The sequence below is a fragment of the Drosophila bipectinata genome, chromosome XR, assembly GCF_030179905.1.
Source record: "Drosophila bipectinata strain 14024-0381.07 chromosome XR, DbipHiC1v2, whole genome shotgun sequence".
In the NCBI taxonomy this organism is placed as follows: Eukaryota; Metazoa; Arthropoda; class Insecta; order Diptera; family Drosophilidae; genus Drosophila; species Drosophila bipectinata.
The window spans coordinates 18107434-18131851 of record NC_091735.1 but is presented as its reverse complement, the minus strand read 5'-3'; the positions used below and the strand labels follow the sequence as shown (position 1 = coordinate 18131851).

General features: G+C 45.1%; 5 protein-coding genes and 1 long non-coding RNA gene across 6 annotated transcripts; 2 read left to right on the top strand and 4 right to left on the bottom strand.

The window, feature by feature from the left end:
- Window positions 1–90: 90 nt before the first annotated feature.
- Window positions 91–1407, top strand: LOC108131915 (rab-like protein 3). The gene is made up of 3 exons (XM_017251033.3): window positions 91–255; window positions 319–891; window positions 951–1407. The coding sequence occupies exons 1-3, from the start codon at window positions 216–218 to the stop codon at window positions 1241–1243; spliced, it is 906 nt and encodes a 301-aa protein (XP_017106522.3). The 5' UTR covers window positions 91–215; the 3' UTR covers window positions 1244–1407.
- Window positions 1408–1606: 199 nt separating this feature from the next.
- Window positions 1607–3064, bottom strand: LOC108131914 (decapping and exoribonuclease protein Rai1-like). Its single transcript, XM_017251032.3, has 2 exons — window positions 2299–3064; window positions 1607–2236 (listed from the first exon to the last, which is right to left on the bottom strand). Exons 1-2 carry the CDS (start codon window positions 2988–2990, stop codon window positions 1795–1797), a joined length of 1134 nt encoding a protein of 377 aa, XP_017106521.2. The 5' UTR covers window positions 2991–3064; the 3' UTR covers window positions 1607–1794.
- A 2581-nt stretch (window positions 3065–5645) lies between these two features.
- Window positions 5646–11327, bottom strand: LPCAT (lysophosphatidylcholine acyltransferase). Its single transcript, XM_017251043.3, has 8 exons — window positions 10773–11327; window positions 8825–8970; window positions 8240–8725; window positions 8035–8172; window positions 7478–7754; window positions 7306–7407; window positions 7101–7242; window positions 5646–7036 (listed from the first exon to the last, which is right to left on the bottom strand). The coding sequence occupies exons 1-8, from the start codon at window positions 11040–11042 to the stop codon at window positions 6942–6944; spliced, it is 1656 nt and encodes a 551-aa protein (XP_017106532.2). The 5' UTR covers window positions 11043–11327; the 3' UTR covers window positions 5646–6941.
- Window positions 11328–13942: 2615 nt separating this feature from the next.
- On the bottom strand, window positions 13943–14777 carry LOC138927748 (uncharacterized). The gene is made up of 3 exons (XR_011444218.1): window positions 14701–14777; window positions 14448–14573; window positions 13943–14256 (listed from the first exon to the last, which is right to left on the bottom strand). It is a non-coding gene; the product is annotated as an uncharacterized lncRNA (long non-coding RNA).
- An 820-nt stretch (window positions 14778–15597) lies between these two features.
- Hex-A (Hexokinase A) lies at window positions 15598–19233 on the top strand. The gene has a single exon (XM_017251011.3). The coding sequence runs from the start codon at window positions 15919–15921 to the stop codon at window positions 17548–17550; it is 1632 nt and encodes a 543-aa protein (XP_017106500.2). The 5' UTR covers window positions 15598–15918; the 3' UTR covers window positions 17551–19233.
- Window positions 19234–22236: 3003 nt separating this feature from the next.
- Window positions 22237–23704, bottom strand: LOC108131867 (skin secretory protein xP2-like). Its single transcript, XM_017250946.3, has one exon. The coding sequence runs from the start codon at window positions 23631–23633 to the stop codon at window positions 22413–22415; it is 1221 nt and encodes a 406-aa protein (XP_017106435.2). The 5' UTR covers window positions 23634–23704; the 3' UTR covers window positions 22237–22412.
- Window positions 23705–24418: the final 714 nt, after the last annotated feature.

Sequence of the window (24418 nt, the reverse complement as noted above, 5' to 3'; positions counted from 1 at the left end):
TATTAAATTTCCTACTAAAAATATTTTTGAATGGATACCATTTATTGAAAACATCGATAGAGCTACAGATTGTCCATTTTACCATCTCTAGTGGTGAGTTCTATCGATGCATTAGGATTATTTGTTTTTATTATTCCTTTTTCGTATTTAAAGACTTCAAACGTGGCATTAAGTAGGTAACCAGCTTCACCCTGGAGGGAACTCATGGAATATCAATGAGCAATCGCGTCAGAATTGTCGTAGTCGGCGATTCAGGTTAGTATATATTAAATAATTTCAGCAAATTTTATTAAATAAATGCATTTAATTTTAACACAGGTGTGGGAAAAACCTGCCTGACGCACCTGATTGCGCACAATGAGTCCCTGATACGACCTGGCTGGACGGTGGGCTGCAACATTCAGGTGAAGATCCACGAGTTCAGGGAGGGCACCATCCGCCAAAGTCCGTATTTTGTGGAGCTTTTTGATATTGGCGGGTCTTTGAGCCACAAAAACACCCGGAGTGTCTTCTATTCTGGCATACATGGTATCATTCTGGTGCACGATCTAACTAATGCCAAGTCGCAGGAACAGTTGATCGATTGGCTGTACGAGATTGTCAACAAGGAGGGCAAGGATACGTACAAAGCACGCGGTCCTTCTCTGCCATCTTCGCCCACGCCCATGACAGTTTTCTCACCCTCGGGCACATCGATTGCCTCCGCATCCATCTCACCATCCGCTTCGTCGTCCAGTTCCTGCATGGGCGCTTCAGATTCCCATATACGTTTCGATCTGGAGGAATTCCTCGGGGCCACCCAGACACCAATTCTGGTAATGGGCACCAAAATGGATCTTATCGATGAGAAGCGCCATCCCAAAACGTCAGTGAAGAAGGTGGGCGGCATAGGTGAGTTTTATTCCCGTGAAAAATATACGTAAGTTAATATAATTATTTCTTTTCCTAAGCGGACAAATGTGGAGCTGAAGAAATCTGGCTAAACTGTCGGGACACAAGGAGTTTAGCTGCCGGCACTACGGGCTCAGTGAAGCTCTCCCGTTTCTTTGACTGTGTCATCGAGAAGCGCGAAGCTCTAAGCTCGTCCAGTTCCTCCACAAATATTTACGGCAGCGGCTTTAACGTTGGCTCTCCACCAGACAGAAGACGCCCGACAGCCAGCTCACCCCCACGGCCCGCCGACGACTATTCCATGTACGGCGCTACGGCCATTCCCCTTCTGGATACCAACGACCTCAAATGATCCCGAGTTCTATATTAGTCATAAGTAACATATAAGAGAATCTTAGGTAACTAACGTTTGAAACGATTGGAAAAGTGTTTAACCGAAGTATTCATAGTCTCCATTGTATGTATATTAAATCATTGTGGTCTGAAATAAATTTGTGTTTGGATTCAGTTTATAAATATTTAATTCCTTAATTTAATCTTTTCCAATAATTGTTCCTTAAAAGATTTGTACATCGATTCCACATCTGAAGAGACCCTTACGATAAATGGTTCACTCGTGGTTTTACCGTATATCGGCCAGAACGATGTCTATATATTTGTCAATTCTTATCTGATTTGTAAGAGGAACACCTCGAAAGATTTGTAGATTGAAGACTTGAGGCAGATTCTTAGTCGTTCTTTATAAAAATCGAAGAATAAAATATTTGTACATTTCAATTTTTCAGAGACACCTTATCCAAATAAGGGATATCTTGAGTTCGCCCTATGTGGACGAGAGCAAAATGATAATCCTGGCCAATTATTAACCGATTACTAAGCGCAAGACCTTGAAAGTCAGTTGTTTCAACCAAACTGGCCCTTTAGAAGCTCGCGGTACCAGTCGGGTAGAATCTGGTTTTCCTTGCCGCGCAGCACCTTATAGTAAGCACATCGTTCCTGACACTTGAAATCAACCTGGACAACGGCAAATGGATCGTCGATCGCCTCCATGAGAGACTTGAGTTGGCGCAGGAACTTCTCCAGAAACACAACCATGGCCGCTGGGCTCCACGGTGAATCACGGGACATTTCCCGCGTATCGTATCGGCGAATCTCCTGCACCACGCCGTTATTGTCCCTCAAACCGGCGTAGATCGTCTTGATGCCGACCAGAAAAGATTGGCTCCACCAGTTGGCCGACTTAAAGCGGCTAAACATGTTTTCTTGATGGGGGCTCCTATTGTAGGGTCCAGTCTTCAGCTCCACAAATTCAAGGCGTTTATAGTTGAGAGGGTCCTGGAAATTCCTGGAAAAGGATGTGAGTGAATAATGGATATAAGATCGAATATAAAGATGGATTTTTTTTACACTGGCTGAGAACTGACAATGCAGTCCATTTCGGCTCCATAAATCAAACGAAGTCCATTTATATTTTTGCGAAAAACGCAGTTAAGTTCGTTGCCCTCGTTGACAGGTACATCGGTTACCGGATTACCGCATGGCTTGTCGCTGGTTAGGCACTGCTCAAACTTGAAGCCCCAGGAGCACATGTCGAGTTGCCGGCTTGACAAGGAAGCCTCGTGCGCCAATTTCTCCTCGGTGTCCTCTTTATTTATATAGATGGTGCCGTTTGCTCGTGTCACCTTAATCCGAAGATCTTGCAGACGGTCGTACTGCAGACACATGATATGCCTCAAGACACCCCGCAACGCTACGAAATCCGCTTCGAGTTGGATGGTGTTTCCCTTCACTACCAGAAGTTCTTTTCGATGACTTTCTACATATTTAAGCACATACTCTATGTCGAGTAGGGTTCGTGATCCCTTTCGTATCACATTTTCGATCCCGTGGTTAAGATCGATGGGCGTTTCGGGGAAGGGATCGCACAGATAGGTGGCATTCCGGGCGTCGTTCTGATACTCCCCGTCGGTGATGCTAAAAGCGCCGATGCACTCAGGAGGCGTCATCTTCGGAAGAGGCTGTTGAAATGGCTGCCCGTGCCTATGCTGTTGCCACGGAACTCGGATAACTCCGTTGTCCCGTACCCTTTGTTTATCCATTTTATGCTTCCTCTTGAAGAAAAATCAAATCACAATTTTGGGGACTCTTGCGGTAATGGAATGTGGCCAGACTTTGTTTTTAATAAAGCTGAGTATCGATCACGGGATATCGATATATCGATTTATTGCTCGTAAAACATCGAGAAAATCGAAAAAATGTTTACAAATTTTAGCTTTGTATAAATATTGTTGTATTTAAAGTTATTTTCGTAAAAAAAATAAACTAATTATATTTAAAACCTAAACTGTAGGCTAAGCCGAAGGCCACATAGCCAACGCTATATAATTATATTTTTCTCTAATAATAATAATAAAAGTAATAATAATAATAATAATAATAATAATAATAATAATAATAATAATAAAATTAAAAATAATAATAATAATAATATTTTTATGTAAAATAATTTAAAGATGAATATTTTTGATTAAGCATAGTACTGAGTTGACGAAAATCCGCTGTTGAAAATCCGATAACGATATCGCACTTCAGCTACCGAGCTAGTGTGACCAAAAATATTAAGAAATAAGGTAATACTGAACAGCTGTTGTTTGTAAACAAAAAACCAATAAGGAAAAATGAATTCAAATCAATTGGATGTTGGTGTTTTGTTTATGTATTTTGCCGTTAAGGAACTGAATAAGAAATAGAAAACTGGGTCAAAATCAAAATCAAAATCAATCACAAATCATTTCAATGCCATTTTATGGAATGTTAATGCCCCTTGTGGGTCAAATCCCATATTATGGGCTTCGCCTTGACCGCAGAAATTAATTATAATTTGTCCTGGCGCATCGAAAATTTTTTTGGGCCGACTATTTTTTTGTTTGGTCAATTGACCCTCCATGTCACACCTATAGAAATAAATTAAAATATTTCTTTTAACTCCCCGAGAGCAGCTGTTTATTTTTTTTGATCCGGCAACACGATTAGAATCGATAACAAAAATTTTCGTCAACTCAGTACCCGCAAAATCTAGAAGGCAAAAATTTCTTCCTCTTCCTTTTTTACACCGTTTTTTTTATATGAAGTTTGACAGCTGTCACTCGTTTGACAGCGGATTTTCGTCAACTCAGTACTATGCTTTAGCTTAAAAAACGGTTAAAAATGAGTTGTTCGATATCGAAAAACCTGGCATGCAGTTCGGTGGACTTTCGTGAGCTGATTCCGAAAGTGGCAGCGTTGCCAGATCGGGCCAGAAATGTGCTTCCTCTGGCACATATTTCGGCCGTTTTTCGAAATCAGCGTCACGAAAATGGGGCTTTCCCTTATATGGCCCATTGCGATGGTTACAACTTTTCCAATTCTGATCCGATTTTTAAGAGAAGTACCTTAAACGATTTCTAGATCGATTCTCCACCATTCTGCATCAAAATCCCAACACAAAATATTTTTCAGATTTTTTGTCCATTTTTCTTGATGGGATCCCTTGAAAATGGGGTTTTCCCTTACAGGGCCCACTGCGATGGCTATAACTTCTCTGTATCTGATCCGATTCTCAAGAGGAGCACCTTAAACGATTTCTAGATCGATTCTCCAACATTTGCATCAAAATCCCAACACAAAATATTTTTCAGATTTTTTGTCCATTTTTCTTGATGGGATCCCTTGAAAATGGGGTTTTCCCTTACAGGGCCCACTGCGATGGCTATAGCTTCTCCAATTCTGATCCGATTCTCAAGAGGAGCACCTTAAACGATTTCTAGATCGATTCTTCACCATTCTGCATCAAAATCCCAACACAAAATATTTTTCAGAGTTTTTGTCCATTTTTCTTGATGGGATCCCTTGAAAATGGGGTTTTCCCCTATAGGGCCCACTGCGATGGCTATAACTTCTCTGTATCTGATCCGATTCTCAAGAGGAGCACCTTAAACGATTTCTAGATCGATTCTCCACCATTCTGCATCAAAATCCCAACACAAAATATTTTTCAGATTTTTTGTCCATTTTTCTTGATGGGATCCCTTGAAAATGGGGTTTTCCCCTATAGGGCCCACTGCGATGGCTATATCTTCTCTGTATCTGATCCGATTCTCAAGAGGAGTACCTTAAACGATTTCTAGATCGATTCTCCACCATTCTGCATCAAAATCCCAACATAAAATATTTTTCAGAGTTTTTGTCCATTTTTCTTGATGGGATCCCTTGAAAATGGGGTTTTCCCCTATAGGGCCCACTGCGATGGCTATAACTTCTCTGTATCTGATCCGATTCTCAAGAGGAGCACCTTAAACGATTTCTAGATCGATTCTCCACCATTCTGCATCAAAATCCCAACACAAAATATTTTTCAGATTTTTTTGTCCATTTTTCTTGACGGGTTCCCTTGACAATGGGGTTTTCCCCTATAGGGCCCACTGCGATGGCTATAGCTTCTCCAATTCTGATCCGATTCTCAAGAGAAGTACCTTAAACGATTTCTAGATCGATTTTCCACCATTCTGCATCAAAATCCCAACACAAAATAGGGATTTTTAGAGTTCATATCTCGGCCTTTTTGGTCCGATCTGGCAATGTAAGATATTTTCGGAATCAGCGTCCCAAATCCTTTCGAGTTCCATACCAGGAGATTTCGTCGAAAACAAACCACAAATTTTTCTCTAAAAATCGGAAAAAATTCACTACAAAATAAGTTTTCCGTACAAAAGGTATTAAAATCGTACACATATATATATTTCTTTTGAGCAGATTTATCCTAATAACCATTTTGGCTTTCGGCTTGCTCTGGGTGCTGTTGATGACTTAGGGCGCTAATAATATCTTTTACAATAATAGCACATAAATTAAATCATTTGTTTAGCTTAGGGGTTAGTTTAGTTCATCTCAAATGTAAAAACTACGAGTTTTACTTTTCTTTTTACAATTATTCAAACGTTTTCTAACTTGCGTTTCGTTTTTAAATAACATTCTTTGTAAAATAGACTCTGCTTGTTTGTGTGTGTTATATTAAGTGCCAAGGTGTTAAGATTTAAGTACATGCTATATATGTATGTATGTATGCTCTCCAAGTGCCAGGTGCTGAGCTCTACTAAAGTCTACATGTGTAAGTTACAAATGCACAAGAAATGTTCGACTGACTCGACAGGAACTTAAAGGAACTGAGGAGAACATTTACAAGATCAGAGATCCTACAGTTTAAATTCATAAAAAGAACACTTTGCGCATACTTGTCTAAAGTCATTACAAAATTACAGATAGAATTAATGTTTCAAAGCGTTCAGAATTTGCTCTTCTACTTGATGGGAAATGGGACATAATCGTTATAGCTATAGTTTAGATTTAGAGTGCTTGGTGGTTGTTGTTCAGTTGGGTAAGTAAGTGGGTGATTACATCTACATATTTTTTTTGTTTTTTATGATCATATTGGCGATCGCAGTTCCTTTGTTCAGTATGTGGTTTTCATTACATTTTTTTGGTGGTGTTCAGAGCTAATTTGGCTTTCAGTTTGCAGTTACAAAAGTTTCTATATCTTCTATATCTCACGGCATTACATTATTCATCTTTGCCATGGAAATTGGTTTACAATAAGAGGTTGTGGGTGAATACATATATATATATATATATATTCCTTGTCTCGGATATAATAGCTCTTGTATATATATATATATTAAGTATATAATAAGAATCACATAGATGAAATGACTTGTGTTTAAGAGTCGGTACGAGTATAAATAATAACAAAGCTGGGGATCTATTTGCTCTGAGCATTGTACACGAAATGAAAAAAAAAATATATATATATCTACGTTAATAATTATAGAAACTATATTAATTACAATTTATATGTATATATATATATATATATATATATCTGGCGTCCAGGGAGCCGTGCATTACACGATAAATAAATATTATAAATATACACTTGACAGTTGAACTTTCTGCTTAGCTTGGGTTTCCATCTATAACGCCTACTCGCCCCGCGTTTTTTTTTTTTTTTGGCCACCTTAGTTGGCCACCTTGGGCCTCCTTATGTGCTCCGACTTGTGGTACAGGAATTTGTAGCTTGACTTCTGCTTCTCCGTGTGCTCCACAAAGGCATCTGTGTGGAGTTAATGAATTTATTTTTAAATCAAATTAAAGTCAAGTCAAGAGATTAGACAAACCGAAGGATACATAGCCCAGGTTATCTGGATCCAGGGCGTAGAATAGCGATTGGGCCTTTTGCTCATTCAGTTTCCCGCCAGCATGTCGCATTAGTCGCACGAAGCTCTCTCTGTCGATTTTTTGACTAGACTCGCTATATAGCTATAGGATGTACAGAACAATGGGTTACTATAGCTCGGTATAAGATCAGTCTATATATATTACGTTGATCAGGGCCCGTAGGAAAGTCAATAGATCGGAATTCTTCAGTTTGCAAAAGAGGGAGCAGAGCAGGAAGCTCTTCAGGCTGACGGTGCCCGCACGTCGCTAGAGGATTAGATAAAAGTTTCAAATAGAAAGAGAGGCCAGAAGAAGAGGAGCTAATCCACTAGCTTACGTGATCGAGGAGGGCAAACAACTTGTGCAGCTCAGGATTCTTGAGATCAATGCGTAGCAGCTCACTGAAGGTAATGATATCGAGCTTGTCCGTTCCGGGCAGCCGGAGATAGCACTCGCACAGCTCCTTGTCCCGCTGGCTCTCCACAAGACCCAGCTTCTCGATGGTCCTCTCGATCTCGACGATGTCGCCGGGGAATGGGATCTTCATGTCACGGGCCCGGCTCATCACGATGACATCCTCGAACGAGTAATCCGACGTGGGTACGCCCAGGGCCCTTGAAAAAAAGCGGAGAAGGTTACAAAAGGTTGGTTAAGAGATTCTCGCTTTCATTTTATTCTTTTCCTCAAAAAAAAACACGGAATCGCTTTGAAAGTCTAATTTCGAGCCGGCTGTGCCAGCTAGATAGCTAGCTAGTCGCATGCATTATTCACCGACCGGGTCAGGGGCTCCTCCCAGGTGGCCTTCAAGCGGATATATATTTGCAATAGTTGCCATTAAAACCAGAACGCTTTCTAAAATTAGAAGTATCGAAATGGAAATTCGAGGAAACATACTTGGCCATCACCTCCCGGACGTTGTTGGCATACAAGTTAGCATCGGCCACCTCCTCCGGCGAGGGGGTGTACACCGGCAGGTATTCGATCTCGCACCGATTGTAGAATTGCGTCATCGTCAGCCAGAGGAGGCGCAGTCTGTAGAACGCATTTGTGATTCAATAAGAGGGGTGCGCAACAAGGTTAGGCTGGATGGGATACTCACACTCCTGGTCCGTCCCAGGTCCAGGTGAAGGTGTCGAATTTGTTGGGATACTTGAGGAGGACCGGTTGAACGGGTACGCCCGGATAGAAGGCGCCCGGCTTGAACTTGATCAGGGCGGTGCGATTGGTGCAGGTGCCCTCGGCGAAGATCACCACTTGGGGCCAGTCGTCGGTGGATCGGGCCCGGGCCACAATGTCCCGGATGGTGTTCTGCCTGGAGTTGGGATCCTCGCGCTGCACATAGATCGGTTGGGCGTAGTTGATGATGCGGCCGAGCAGTGGTATGTCCGCCGTCTCCCGCTTGGCCACTATCGAGGGCGGGCCACTGGCCACGACCAGGATGGAGTCCACGTAGGAGGAGTGCGGTGCTACTACCAGGATCGGTGCCTCCTTCGGCGTCGCCGGCCTGCCCTTCATGCTCACATAGTGGAAGGAGCCGAATGTGTACACCATTCGCATGGCACATGCCGTCAGATACTGCACCTGCCTGGGTGGACACAGGGGTGGAGGGGTGGTACGGAGGGGTGGCGTGTGTGAAAAATATCAATAAATTAGTGGCATTTAGATGGTAGTCCCAGACACTCACTTCCGCCAGCCGGTAAGCGGTTTCTCCTTCAGGTCATCCAATGTCAGGCCATAGAGTCCGATGCAGGAGAACATCCAGGCGGAGATTAGGGAGAGGACGCAGCCCACCACCCGGATGGGAAGTAACAGCAGCGTGAGGACATAGGTCTGAAATGGGAGCAAGTATTAGTGTCATGGATTATATCATAGGATTGTTGGATTTAGAGGTAGCCCCTCCGTATCAGCTTAACCAATTTCCGCCATAATTTATACCAGCAGACGCCCCAAATCAAGTGGCCCCCAAACATGTCCATGTTTACATCCCACCGGCAGTTTCTAATCGGTCCGATACGAGTGCCTTATCAGTCAAGTGGTATGGGTAGGGTGATGCCGTGAACTTTGGAAGTTAGTGAGGCCTTGACGGGATTAGGGGGGGGGATTCGGGGGATTCGATTCTAAAGATCTACATCTCGGCCAAGTCACAATGCCAGGGCCAGTGGAGTGCCTTGAACTTTGGACGGAAGCGTGAAGCGAACGAAAGCGAAACGGGTTTTTATATTTTTGTGCACGCAATGATACGGAATCCCCACCTGCCTCCGGCCTCCTGCCCCCTCCATCAGCTCAGCGACCTTCAGAAACAGCTGTGCAGCTTCATTATGTTTGTATTTGTATTGGTTTTAGTAGGTCAGTGACTCGAATTCAGTGATTCCCCGCTCTCGGTGCACTTTTGGAACTCTTAAAGCCTCTGAGTCAGAGAGATAGCGTGATGTGATAGCGTCATTGGGTTTAGGGACTTTAGCCCTGGGTTCTATGGATGTGATGTGTTGTTTACTCTTAGAAAGGCCTATAAATAGACGGGGATTATTAATTGTTGTAATGCCATTCTCCCAGAACCTAGTCACGTCTGTTGAGTCACTGAATATAGAGATATAGAGAGGCCCCTTATCCACTGATCCATAAACCAGGCCAAAAACACAAAACACTTGGCTCATTACCATGGCTCATTGCAGGCTCTAATGGTGTTTTTTTTTTTATTTCCCGCAATTAGAGTCGGTGGGATGGGGTGGGTGCTTAGAAAACAATAAAAAGCAGGCCACTGCACTGAGTGGGAGTGGGTGGGAGGCCAGGAGGAACCAAGCTTTCTCCAAGGAATGTGTAAGACCATAAAGATACCCTGCCAAAGACAGACAGTGACTATTGTTTGGGTGCTTAAGAGGGGGCTAACCCCACCATAGTTAACCCCCATACCCCACCACCCCCTGGTCCTTGAGGTTAACTCGAATATGCCCCTATATTGGATTTCGACACCCCATTTAATGAGTCGGAAGAGCCCACAAAAAAGAATGGCTGCCAACAACAACAACAACAACAACAATACCTCATACACACACATGCCAAAAAGAACCGGCATTACAACAACAACAACTACAACAAAAACATCAGCAAGTAGAACAAGAAAATCATACGATTCTCGCTGCCGCCAGCAAAACGTTGACGTAGGCAGAGAGGCCCCAACAACGTTGGCAGAGCCAGATAAAAAAAGAAAGAGGAAGAGAGCTGCAGAAATCCACCAACAATAACAAAAGGGTACAAGAACAAGAACAAGAACAAGAAGAAGAAGGAGAGTGGCCATCAATGTAACGGCAAATATGCATGTCAAGTGCAGTATGTCTTGGGAGCGAGTGAGAAAGATGGCCACCATTAGATGGGTGGGGGGGTGCTACGTCTCTCTCCCTAGCTACATACGTCTCTTTCGCATGGAGATCGGCGCACATGTGCCCGATTTGCGTGAATGAGAGAGAGGGTGACGGTGAGAGGAAGTGTGGAAGCCAGAGGCTGATCGAAAAGGGGAATTAGCGATTAGCGATTAGCGGCAGGCAGGCGATTATGCAAATATTTATTAAGTTCATGGGGCGCCCCCCTTTAAAAGCGCCCCTGGAACGTATGCGTGGGCGGAGGAAGAGACTCACCTTGGCCACCTCAATGTGGCTGTCGATTTCGATGCGATGGACAAACGGATTAATGTAATTGTATCCCTTGGATGCCCACGCATCCTCCTCGGAGTCACGCTTCGCCAGGCAGCTGGGCGTCACGGCCGCCACACCACCCACGCTACCGTTATTACTGTCGCCGCCCGCCCCCAGTTCCGGTGTCGCCGGTGTTCCAGCATCCTCGCCCGTTGTTCCAGCAGCCCTCGTCAGCGAAGATCGACGGCATCGATTGACTGTTGACGTATTCATTGCACTTCTTCTCACTCACTTCTCCACTTTATCGCACCACGCACTCCCGCACTGCGGCGCAAAAAAAAATTTCTAAATAATAATAACAACAATAATAACTGTAATTTAGAACGGTAAAAGTGCGCATTGGTTTCCTGGCAGCGGCCCGTACACGCCGTACAAGTGGTTTTCTATTTCAATTTAAACGGTTTTAAGCTTGGCCAGCATTTCTGTCGAACGAATTTGTGTGTTGTGTGCGTGTATCTGTGTATGTTTGTTTGTTTCCTAATACCAGTACTGCCAGACTGACACAATTCAAATTCCCTCGCCCTCTATAATCGATAATCTCGTTTGTCAGTCTATCGATATATCGTTTACGGTCAGAAGCTGGCTGCTTTAGAACTCTAGAGCTTGGCATGGCGCCATTTTTTAAATTCAAATTTTATTACTCTGCGTTTGACCGTTTGCCTTTCAGCGACCCAGCATCGCGCCACTTTTAATCTCTTTGCCGCGGCGGCGGCAGTTCACGGCCGCCGCGGTATCGCATGTGTTGGAAACGTGTTTGCCTAAAAATACATATATATAAAACTTTTACGATGTTAATCGAAAACGTTTCCAAGGCGAAAAACACGCGAGACATTTGAATGTCTCGTCTAGCTTTTATCAGCCGTTTGTGGCTGTGAAGAACCAGTTTTATTCCGTTGCGTTTTAGTTTCTTGAGATAAAACGGGTTTTGCCGCCGCCGCCGCCGCCGTTGTCGTGGCAGTTCAGTCCACCCCGCACGATGATCGGCAACTGTTATACGGCTCTCCCAACCGCTCAGCCAAATGACCTTGGCTGAAGTTTATTCGCCGCCCTTTTCCCATTGACCTTGCCAAACAAAAGGAGATGTGCGCCGAACAACAACAACAACACTTCCTTGTCTCCCTCCCCAAAGCCCCGCGCCACCGCCCCACAAAATCACCCAACCGCTGCGAAGGCCGAACGAGCAGTTTTTTAATGACCGACCGACTCTACGTTTATTAATGGACTTCTTCTTCTTCTTATTCACATATATTAAAAGTTTTCTGATTTTTTATACATTCCATTTTTTATAAATTTATTTGTTTTGGGGGTCTTGCCATCATACGGATATTTCTATCCGTCAGTAAATATTATTTTATATTATCTTTTATATGTATGTATTTTCCTGTATTCTCAGGGTATATATTTTCTATGAATCGGATGGACCCCGTGGTCTTTTTTTTTTTATCTCTTGCCCTGTTTTTTTTATGTCTCTCGTATTTCGAATTTTCCGCATTTTGGCAGGCCCGTCACGTGAAGTTATTTACGTTGCCAAAAAAAAAAAACGTATTATAATTAATGACTATTGTGTATGGATGAAGGCCGGCGAGATTTTGGGGGGCGTGTGGTTGGATTTTCACAAATTTTCCACGCGGTGTCGTCGTTTGGCTGCATTGACCCCTCAGCCAACCGAGAAAGAGACGGCACGACAGGGTCTCACAGGCGAACGGGATAGGTAGAGTGTGATGAGAGTGAGTTTCACAAGGGGCTGGCTGGGCGACGTCATCATGATTGACGTCACAGCGTAATATCGCCCGATATAGTGCTGTAAAAATCAATTATTTTGTATATACCCCTCCGGTCGTACGGGCAGGCGCACAGGCACCGACACCCACACATGTTCGCTAGCGACGTGTACGGACACGAACAGAGCTTGCGTATGTGTGTGTGTGCATGGGGCGAGCCCCCAAAACTGGATTCCCAAAAGCGGACTAAAATACGCCGCACAACCGCAACGTCGACAGCGGCCGAGACGTCGGTCGACGTGGGCGCTGGCATCGGCATCGGCGTCAGCGTCTACGCTAACGCCTACGCCGGTTGAAGGTGACACAGGAAACGGCCACAGGACATGTAGAACAGTTTCTGAAAAGCTGACGAAATCGTTGGAATTTCAAGGCGTGGTTGGTCAGGGAGGCGAGGGACGCATTGGGGGGGGGGACTCCAGAACCAGTTGAACTTTTTTTTTGTTTTTTATCGCAGTGACTGTAAAGTTCTCAGAACTGATGCAATTAGCTTTCATTATGTATTAATAGATGCCCATAAAGGATTCTTATTAGATTATTTCCATAACTGTGTTTGCGCCTCATCAGAGCAGCTGACTCATCATGTCAGTGCACGTCCTCCTCTCTTATCGCTCCTCAAACATGCGATAGATACAAGAAGAAGAATCAAACATGAGTATTCCATTTCTTGACACTTTCTAGATCGATTTTCGAGTCAGAACCGTTATAGCGGCGTCCTAGTGCTGACCTAGTCGATGGAATCGCTTGCCACACCCCCTCCGGGCCCCCTTTTCGCAAAAAAAAAACAAAGACTAATTTCCGCGACTGCCGATAAGAGCCACTCCTCAGTTGCCATTGTTATAATTATTGTTGTATTGTTGTTGTTGTTGTTGTGACCTAGAAATAGGGGGGGTGTTATGGCTTCGATATGCATTTCAAGTAGCCACTTCCGGATTGCTTCCAGAGTCCGAAGTATAGGCTCCAAAACGATAGCCATTATGGTTATATTATGGGTTTTATTTTATTTCATAATTGGTGTATTATGAATGTGAGATACCTTCTATCTAATAGGGTATTCCACACGCTCTCTCTTGTTTTTTAACAGTTAGTTCAGTTTTCTGTTTTCGTATCTACGCTGTGTGTTCCTGAGCAACGGAACGTGTAACCCACCCAGATAAGCAATTAATCATTTGAAACACACACACACCCACACACACGAGACAGTCAAGCACTCGGTGACACACCTACGTACTCACAAGTGGAGACGCTCCCCCTTTCCAGCCCTCTTAAAAAAAAAAAAAACAAGTGTTTTTAAGCACTTTACTAAATTTTTAATGCACTTTGCACTTTGAGGCTTCTGAGCTTTATTTTTGGCAACTTTACGGCCAAGTGGCGTGGCGTAAACAACTAACGTTTTTGTTGTTGTTTTTGTGGCGAAATCGTTTCGCAAGACACGTGCAACGGCAGTCAGAGAGTGGGCCTAGAGGGGAGTGGGAGGCTGGTGGCACTGGAGAGAGGGAGTAGTCGTAGTCATAGTTGTAGTTGTTGCTTTGGCCCCACAGACGTCATCGAACTCACGCTCACTCTCCCCCAGTCACTCTCTTAGTCAGTCGGCCAGGGGGCGTGTGTGGCGGTGTGGCGGCTGAGAGTGAATGGGCCTATGTATACAACTGTAAACAGCAGAGGTCAACTAGTTAGCAATATCTACCGGGCTAAGGAGGAGAGCAAGATGGAACTATTTGTGAGCAAAAGGTCTTGTTCCTGCGCCCTCGATTGTCGCACGTCGGGTCTTGTATAACACATTGGGGGCCACATGCCAGCACACACGTTTGCAAGCACACACACACACACACGTACGTACCTACATTTAGTTGTCTGAACGCCATTGTGGACGAGCCTCTTTGGAAAAATAGTGGAACAGCGCAAAAAGCCCCCCAAATGCAGGCGTCAGTGGGCCCACCTGCAGTCTAATGCAAAAGTGCAGCATCTGAATGAAATTGCACACGAAATCAAAAGGAAAAATGTTAAATAAAAGCCAATAAGACCCAAAAAAAACAGAATTCCATTGAAAGAGAGCGCATGCCAGGCGAGGGAGAGGAGCTTCGAGCACGTACTCACAAGCTCCAAAAGGGTGTTGGGACGGGGGGGTGGAGTGGACGGCTGACAACTGTTAGGTTAACCCAAACTCGTTCTCTCTCAGACTGCTCTCCACCTGGAACTGTTATACTACCACTTATGGCAGGGAGTTCAAGGAACGAGCCCAACACGCAGCCAGTATAACGGGAGTACAACATGGCGACTACTTGATATCCTGGAAAAGTTTATTTGCAAGAATAGACAAGTTCCAGTATTGTTTTATTTTTTAATATTCTTCAAGTTCATTTAAACATGGCTATGGTTTATTTTAGAATTTTAGAAACACACTAACTCCTAGTGCGTAACAACCCTGCTGGAGCCAGGGTATCATATTGCTGACGAAAGCAAATATGGACTCTCTTGAGCGCAGAGAGCCCTTTTGGGGCCTGGCGTTCATGTAGGACAGTAATGATGATATCTATACTTTTAATAATGATTTTATTCCAAAAAGACTCATATGTGTTAAAATTTAGATAAAATATTAATAAATTAATAAAAATCTTTAATGAACTTCTTGATATTCTGTGCGATCGGAGGTCTCCGCATAAACCCATTCCGTTGACTCATTCGGACGGCAAAGCGCCACGGCGCACACTCTGGCTCTCTCTTTCTTTATCCGGCGGGGGGGCGCTGGGCCCCAGAGGCGTATGCGGTTTCGCCTATGCCGACTGCGCCATATCTCCCATAACTAGCCGCCCCATACTAATTTTCAGTTTTTGACCTTCAAGGTTCCTTCACGCGCCAAATAGAGAGCGGGAGCGCCACAGAGCCAGCAGCCAACCAGTGACGCCGCCGACGCTGACGTCGACTGCGGCAGTGGCTGCGGCGGCGGCGGCGGCGGCGCTCGCAGCGACAGCGTAAAGCGAGCAGCTCGCAGCGAGTGGATTTAATTCCATAAAAAACATTTCACGGCAACGGACGCGTGCGGACCAAGTAAAAATAACCGGAGAGAGCGAGCACTGAGCTGAGAAAAAAAAGCGGAAGAAGGCTAAAGGCGCAAGGCAAAATATCTGAAAAAGAAATAGAAAAAAAAATAGAAACATTCAGAAGATAGAAAGCAGATCAAGGCGAGAACGAAGAAAGAAGGAAAAGCGTGAAAAAAACAAAAAAAATCGCGAGTGCATTACTAGTTTTATTCTATTTATTTTTTTTTTCCCGTGTGAGTGCAATCCTCGAGAGGTAAAAAGGCAAGAAGCATGGATCGGGAGCTGAACGGCGCTATGAGGAGTGTGTCTATAAATAGCAACGGTACCGCACAGCTGAACGGCCATAGTCGCGACGAAACGGATCGAGTGGGTGTATCGGGGGGAGTGGCAACAGCAACTGCGACGTCGGCAGCGGCAGCGACAGCATCACAAACAACCACAAAATGCAGCTCAACGGCAGCGGTGAACGCAAATGCAACAGCGGCCACAAATGCAGCGATAGCGTTGGAGGCGAACCGTTTTGCGGCCGCTAGCGCATCAGAGAAAAAGAAAATGGTGCACGAGTTATGTCAGCAGCTGCTGCTAACGGACGAACAGGTGCAGGAGCTGTGCTATCGCATCCTGCACGAACTGCGCCGGGGCCTCGCCAAGGACACGCACCCGAAGGCCAATGTCAAGTGCTTCGTTACGTATGTACAGGATCTGCCCAATGGCAATGAGCGCGGCAAGTTCCTCGCCCTCGACCTCGGCGGCACCAACTTCCGGGTGCTGTTGATCCACCTGCAGGAGAACAACGACTTCCAGATGGAGTCCCGCATCTATGCCATACCCCAGCACATCATGATCGGTTCGGGCACCCAGCTGTTCGATCACATAGCCGAGTGCCTGTCCAACTTTATGGCGGAGCACAATGTCTACCAGGAGCGTCTGCCACTGGGTTTCACCTTCTCGTTCCCGCTGCGTCAGCTGGGCCTCACCAAGGGCCTGCTGGAGACCTGGACGAAGGGCTTCAATTGCGCCGGTGTCGTCAACGAGGATGTGGTCCAGCTGCTGAAGGACGCCATCGCCCGGCGCGGCGATGTCCAGATCGATGTGTGCGCCATCCTGAACGACACCACCGGCACCCTGATGAGCTGCGCCTGGAAGAATCACAACTGCAAGATCGGTCTCATTGTCGGCACCGGCGCCAATGCCTGCTACATGGAACGGGTCGAGGAGGCGGAGCTCTTCGATGTCGAGGCGGACAACAAGAAGCCCCATGTCCTGATCAACACCGAGTGGGGCGCTTTCGGCGACAACGGTGCCCTCGACTTTGTCCGTACCGAGTTCGATCGCGACATCGACGTCCACAGCATCAATCCCGGCAAGCAGACCTTCGAGAAGATGATCTCCGGCATGTACATGGGCGAGCTGGTCCGCCTCGTTCTCGTCAAGATGACCCATGCGGGCATACTGTTCAACGGCCAGGACTCGGAGGTGCTCAATACGCGCGGCCTCTTCTTCACCAAGTACGTGAGCGAGATCGAGGCCGACGAGCCCGGCACCTTCACCAACTGCCGGCTGGTCCTGGAGGAGCTCGGCCTGACCAACGCCACCGACGGCGATTGCGCCAACGTTCGCTACATTTGCGAGTGCGTCTCGAAGCGGGCCGCCCACTTGGTGTCCGCCGGCATCGCCACTCTGATCAACAAGATGGACGAACCGCACGTGACCGTCGGCGTCGATGGCAGTGTGTATCGGTTCCATCCCAAGTTCCACAACCTGATGGTGGAGAAGATCTCGAAGCTGATCAAGCCGGGCATCACATTCGATCTGATGCTATCGGAGGATGGATCTGGACGCGGTGCGGCGCTGGTGGCGGCGGTCGCCTGTCGCGAGGACATGCTCTCGCCCAAGAAGTAGGATCATCTGTCGCCGTTCAAGTCCTGCGAGCGGAAGGCCAGGCGGCGGAAACCGGAGAACACCTAGTACACGGCCACGGCCACCACGGCGTATGCGTAATTACAGTCAGGCCTCGCTAACTCGCCAAAGCGCCCACACCAGAAAGACAAAGACAAAAACCAGCTGCCAGATGAAGAGACCAGCCAGACCAGCCAGATCAGCCAGACCAGCTCCATACATTATCCTCACAGAACAACCTCCCCGACCAGATGGTCCTCTTCGAGGGACTCCCAATGCGTCGGATCAACGTCGGGGGACAGAGAGAGAGAGAGAGACCTTTTCGGAGCTATTGGAGAGTTAGCGAGGCCCCACTGTGTAGGTTCCTTCGTTGGCTGTCGCCAGGGGGCGCCAGCCATGCCCACAGAAACAACGCCACCTGGCGATGAGCTGCTTTAGTATTTTAATTAGGCAAAAAAAAAAAAACGAAAGAGAAAACAAAGTTTTTAAAGAAAAAAAAAAAAACATTCAGAAAGAAAAGCAAAAAAAAAAAAATACAAAAAAGTAATCCCACTAAGAGACAGAAGATTTGTTGCATTCTATCTCTTTCTCTCCTAGTTAAAACATAAAAAAAAAACTTAAAAAGAATGGTAATGCTTAATGATTATATGGATCGATTTTCGATTTTTGTTAAACATTTGTTATGCTATTATATACACCTACATATATATATATAAAAACAAAACCGATAAAGTAATAATACACAAAAAAAAAAACCACTATTATAGTACAATTTTGTGAAACGAATTTCTTTTCGATTTCGATTTCGAAATTTTGGTGACAGACCTCCCCTCCCATCCCCCCGCCCTAGCCCTAGCCCACAGAAAGAGAAAGAGAAATAGAGCGAGAGAGAGAGAGAGAAATTGTTATACTATCGTGCTACAAGCATTCTAGCATATCCTGCAGGACAACCGACAAAATCGCACATTGTTAATGGAAAAAAAAGAAAATTATAAAAAAATATGAAAATACTTGAAAAAAAAGCCGCTAAAAGGAAGAAGAGCAGGACAGACAGACCGAGCGAGAGAGAGAGAGATAGGAAATACTAGGCGAAGATGAACCCTACGAGGAACCCTACGGCGCTAGATGGTGTCCTTTCTGTAATTGTAAATGTTTATATAGAACCTATTACGAAGCGTTATATGATAATACTTGCATACATATATATATTTACATATATATATATATATATATCTATATCTATATATATATATATAAAATATGATATACATTAGCCACTATATATATTACTGACTTTTTTTTTGTAATCTACTTGCTTTGTACTGTCTTTGTTTAGTGAATTTGTTTGTTGTTTAAAAAACTAAACATATAAGGAAGGCAGAAGGTGTGTGCTTTTTTTTTTTTTTTCCTCGGATATAGTAGACACTATAGTAGAATGGATGGATGCACTGTTGTGAGCCGATTATTTATGTAATTGTACATTTTTTGACCTAGTTTAGTGTTTAGTTCATATCTTAGTTTCTAAATGTTGTCGTGGAAGCCCGCAATACTATATACCACCCCAACCACCAACCCCCCCCATCCCTTAATTATATTTAATTATTATTTACCCACAACAACAACAACAACAACTAAAACAACTATCGCCGAAGAGAAATGCGAGAAAGCGAAAGCGAAAAGGCAAAAGGCAAAAAAAAATATGCGAAAATGAAAAGCAAATAAAATTTGTTCTTAATTCATAAAAGTTTTATATTTTTGTTTCATCTATTTTTGGTTTTTTCTAAGTGCTGCTGGTCAGCATTCTCAGGCAACAACAAAGACATGATGTGTGTTTTTTTTTTCAGTGGAGTCACGAGGCGATCAGACATTAATGGAGAATATTTAAGAAAAATCCAAAGCTAAAAAACAAGTGTTTCTATTTTTCAACAAAAAAAAAAACGATTTGTAAGATAAAGAACATAACCCCTGTTACACCAAGTCTAGTTATCAAAAAAAAAAAAAACTAAAATCTAAACAGAAATAAACCACAAGGCTTGGAATCTGAAGATGAATGGATTGTTTATCGAGATGCAGATATGGAAACTAAAAAAAAAATAAAACAAAAAACCGCTGATGAGAAACAGATACGAGTTCTGGAATGTGTGTGTTCTTTGGGGGGGGATAATGATTTGGGGGGAGGTCTACATACATATTTATTCCCGACAAGGGCTATTTGTTTACGAAATTTCAGTCTGAAATTATGCATCATCAGTGACAATGACAATCAGTCAGAAAGCTTAATTTTTGTTATTTATATTATTACGCCAGGCGATACCCTGTAACGATAGTTAGGGGATATTTTTTGGAGCTGAAATCATATGAAACTTGGTCCCTGCTTGTATTTGGAGGGTGTCTATAGGGTCTGTACTTTATTTGCTCTTTTTTTAGACGCTAGAGCTCAGAACTTGGACTTAGAACTTGGTATTTTTCATATAAGTCTGTAGAATGATCTTAAACTTGGTCTCTGCTTGTATTTGGAGGGTGTCTATAGGGTCTGTACTTTATTTGCTCTTTTGTTTGATGATAGAGCGAGCAATACTATATTTTAGTTAGATTATAACTTGGTATTTTTCATATAAGTCTGTAGAATGATCTTAAACTTGGTCTCTGCTTGTATTTGGAGGGTGTCTATAGGGTCTGTACTTTATTTGCTCTTTTGTTGAATGATAGAGCTCAGAACTTGGACTTAGAACTTGGTATTTTTCATATAAGTCTGTAGAATGATCTTAAACTTGGTCTCTGCTTGTATTTGGAGGGTGTCTATAGGGTCTGTACTCTATTTTCTCTTTCGTTGGATGATAGAGCGAGCAATACTATATTTTAGTTAGATTATAACTTGGTAATTTTAATATTAGTCAGTAGAATGATCTTAAACTTGGTCTCTGCTTGTATTTGGAGGGTATATTCTTGGTCTGTTATCTACCATCTTTATTTTTTCATAAAAGAGCTTATTATTCCACGTTTTAGTCAGTTTCCTAAGAGAAAGATCTTTAACCCCGTCTCTACTTGTATTTAGAGGGTAACTACAAGTTCTATACTCTATCATCTTATTTTCTGATGACTATCCAGAGGGTATCTCCATTGTCTGTACTCCACCTTCCTTCCCGCCGCTTTGTAGTCCATTTTAAATTGAATCATTTGCAGTATTCGTTTGACGCATTTGAATTACAAGTGCGGACCGGGCCAGTCGGACAGACAGACAAAAGGCTTGATTGAGCCATTGATCGTAAATGTGTGTGAGGGGGGGCAGCAGGGGGCATGTGGGCTTGGGGGCTAAGGCAGTGGTCGTGTCATTTGTACACTCAAACAAAACATCCATTTCGATGGAAAACTGTATTAGAAAGGCACCGGATTGGACCGGAAAATAATGCAATCTCCGGCACGACTCGATCACGTTTTACTGCCCCAGTCTGGCGAGGGAAAGGGGAAGGGGGCTTGAAAGCCCCAATTTAAATATTTCGAATGCAAATTTTCAATTTAGAAATGCCAACCGCAATTTCGACTGTCTGTGGTGAGGGGAATTCCAAATGGGAGATACCCTGCTCTGGGTATTAATCAGATTCGAATGAGCTCACATGAGCTCGATTCCTTTAATCTTTGTCCACTGGGGATCACCCCACTTAGCCCCACTTAGTGCACCTGATGCCCTCGCCTTGTCCTTAACCCTCTCTTATCAACCTCTCCAGTGATCATTATCAGTGGACAGGCACTCCTCCCTGGGCCTGGAATTTCGCTTGATTGTGCATTTTGCCCAGCAATAGAAACTTCTCGGGCGCACCCGGCGTATACGTAATATGAAAAAAGCAAGTTCAGGTCCCCAGATCTTTCACCCCCAAAGCAATATCCATTCCACACCCTAACATCTATACTTTTAAGTAAAAACAAGAAAGGAAAGCTAACTTCGGGCGGAGCCGAAGTTGGTATACCCTTGCAGCTAAAACCGGATATATATCGCAAACATCGGATATAGTTGGCGGATCCTTATGATTACGTCATAATAAAACCAATTAATTACAATAAAAAATCTAAAAGAAAGTCCCAAGCTTCTATCTTCAAAAATACGAAAGTGGATATTTCTACCAAGTACCATTTCCGATCGTTCAGATATATTGCAGATATAGGATATAGTCGGCCGATCCTAATGAAATTTGGTAGGTTGGATCAACTGACCAAAAATAAAATCTGTACTAAGTTTCAGCTTTCTATCTTCAAAAACACGAAAGTTGGGTCATTTCCGATCGTTCAGTTATATGGCAGCTACAGGATATAGTCAGCCGATCCTTATGAAATTTGGCATGTCGTAATGTTTTGCCAAAAATAGCTCTCGTGTCAAATTTGAACTCTCTAACTCTAAAAACACCAAAGTTATACCATTTCCGATCAATCAGTTATATGGCAGCTATAAGATATAGTCGGCCGATCTGGGTCGTTCCGACTTATATACTGCGTGCAAAGGAAAGAAGGGTGTGTGCAAAGTTTCAAGTCGATAGCTTAAAAACTGAGAGACTAGTTCGCGTAGAAACAGACAGACGGACAGACAGACGGACAGACGGACAGACGGACAGACGGACATGCTCATATCAACTCAGGAGGTGATCCTGATCAAGAATATATATACTTTATAGGGTCGGAGATGTCTCCTTCACTGCGTTGCACACTTTTGGACAAAATTATAATACCCTCTGCAAGGGTATAAAAATTACGATTATTCGTTTTTAGAATTAGAACTAGAAAAAAAATAGTTGAGTACGTTTATGGTTACGCTTGAGGTTGTGGTTCTTATTGGTGTTTTTTTTTTTGGTGACTATATTCTGGGATGTTCCGATCTAGCAGCCCACCAGCTTCTCGAATATGCCGCCGCGCTTCCAGCCGGCACCGAAGCCCAGTCCGGAATTTCCGCCACTGTAGCCTCCGTTGTAGCCGCCGTTGTAACCTCCGTTGTAGCCTCCGTTGTATCCGGTGCTGTAGTCACCGCTGGAGCTGGCAGAGCTGCTAGCCGAGGCGCTGCTGGAGTAGCCGGTGGCCACTGAAGCTGGGGGCCCGTAGACTGGGGCGGGGGCGTGGTCCTCGTCCACGATCAGCTTGATGGTCTTCACCACCTGCTGGCTCTGGGGGGCGTAGTTGATGGGGGCGGGGGCCACCACGGGAGCGGGTGCGGGGATCACCACGGGGGCGGGGGCAGGCGCGGATATGACCACGGTGGCGGGGATGGCAACTGGGGCCGGAGCAGGAGCGATGTAACGCAGCACGGGAGCGGGAGCAGGAGCGGTGTAACGCACCACTGGGGCGTGGGCAGGAGCGGGAGCGCTGTAGCGGACCACGGAAACTGGAGCCAGAGCGGGAGCGGTGTAGGTCACGGCGGGAGCAGGGGCAGGAGCCGAGTAGGTGACGGCAGGAGCGGGAGCGGAGTAGGTGACTGCAGGAGCGGGAGCTGGAGCAGAGTAAGTCACTGCCGGGGCAGGAGCAGAGTAAGTCACAGCAGGAGCTGGAGCGGAGTAGGTCACAGCGGGAGCTGGAGCGGAGTAAGTCACAGCCGGGGCAGGAGCCGAGTAGGTCACGGCAGGAGCAGGAGCTGGAGCGGAGTAAGACACAGCGGGTGCAGAGTATCCAGAGGAGCTGGCGCTGGAAGAGGCACTGGCACTGGACGAGGAGTAGCTGCCGCCGTAGCCGCCGCCATAGCCGGAGGAGCGGTACGAGGGATGCTCGATCACCTTGATGACCTTGATGACCTGCTCGCCTGCTCCGTAGCCGCCGCCATAACCGCCGCCGTAGGAGCTGGAGGACGAGCTGGAGGAGGAGCTGCCGTAGCCGGAGTTATAGACCGGGCGGCTGGGCTGGCTGTAGTATCCTTGATTGTAGCCGCCGGAGTAGCCGCCGCTGCCGTAGCCGGAGCCGGAGCTGCCGTATCCACCGGAACCGGAGCCGCCGCCCAGGCCGCCGCCAATGGCCTTGAGAAGGGCGAGCTTGGCGCCCAACAGGGCCTCCGATGGGGCCGGGGCCGAGAGGGCCATAAGGGCAACAAAGGCCACGCAAACGTACAGCTTCATGGTGATAATGGCAGTGGTAATGATGCTACCTGAACCCTAAGCGAAACTCAACTGATGTCCCAAATCGAGTCTGGCCACTAATTTATAGCCGGCTTTGGACCCGCATATACCTGTATCTGTATCTGTGTTTGTGTATACGTCTGTGTGTATTTTGTGGATACTTTACGGATTCGCCAGAAGCGGTCAGATAATTCCCAAAATCTGTGCCGCCCCAATTCGCAAGAAGCTTCGCCCGCCATGTTAGGCCAACAACACTCACCGCCAGAATAAACAATTTCAAACCAAAAACTGGCATTTCGTAGGCACTTTGGAATTCTTTGGAATTCTTCTAGGCTTTTATATTCTCCAGAGAACGGATATTCCAAGTCGTGGCTGAACGCCCATTGGTGACACTTGCATGTCTCTGAGGCCGTATTGATCAGTTGGAGTTATTATAGAGGCTATAGATTAGCGATGATCAGGGGGTCTAGACTCTATATGTTTGCTTGAGACTTTTCAATTGGAAGCCTAAAAGACTCCCTAAGATTTTGTTAAAATATCTCCCCTTCCCACAAAAAATGCTGCTACACAAAACTATAGTTTCTAAGACTAAAGTTCTTGAACCTTGATTAAATTAAGCCTTAACTTAGCGTTGGCTTTAGTGTCAAGACCCCATAGACCCCAACCAGGGCCACCCCATTTCTGTGGCCATCCGGATTCGGCTGGGAGTTAACAGTCGGGTGCTAATTTCCGATAGAATCAATAAACAAGAAAGGAAAGCTAACTTCGGGCGGAGCCGAAGTTTA

Excerpts from the sequence above, each read along its gene's own strand:
- LOC108131915 (XM_017251033.3), top strand. The coding sequence starts at position 216 with ATGAGCAATCGCGTCAGAATTGTCGTAGTCGGCGATTCAG. Across the intron at positions 256-318 it reads TGTCGTAGTCGGCGATTCAG|GTGTGGGAAAAACCTGCCTG; the intron begins GTTAGTATATAT and ends ATTTTAACACAG. Across the intron at positions 892-950 it reads GAAGAAGGTGGGCGGCATAG|CGGACAAATGTGGAGCTGAA; the intron begins GTGAGTTTTATT and ends TCTTTTCCTAAG.
- LOC108131914 (XM_017251032.3), bottom strand. The coding sequence starts at position 2,990 with ATGGATAAACAAAGGGTACGGGACAACGGAGTTATCCGAGTTCCGTGG. Across the intron at positions 2,237-2,298 it reads ATTGTCAGTTCTCAGCCAGT|GAATTTCCAGGACCCTCTCA; the intron begins GTAAAAAAAATC and ends ATCCTTTTCCAG.
- LPCAT (XM_017251043.3), bottom strand. The coding sequence starts at position 11,042 with ATGAATACGTCAACAGTCAATCGATGCCGTCGATCTTCGCTGACGAGG. Across the intron at positions 7,755-8,034 it reads GTCCGGGAGGTGATGGCCAA|GGCCCTGGGCGTACCCACGT; the intron begins GTATGTTTCCTC and ends CTTTTTTTCAAG. Across the intron at positions 7,037-7,100 it reads CCTGGGCTATGTATCCTTCG|ATGCCTTTGTGGAGCACACG; the intron begins GTTTGTCTAATC and ends AACTCCACACAG.
- Hex-A (XM_017251011.3), top strand. The coding sequence starts at position 15,919 with ATGGATCGGGAGCTGAACGGCGCTATGAGGAGTGTGTCTATAAATAGC.
- LOC108131867 (XM_017250946.3), bottom strand. The coding sequence starts at position 23,633 with ATGAAGCTGTACGTTTGCGTGGCCTTTGTTGCCCTTATGGCCCTCTCG.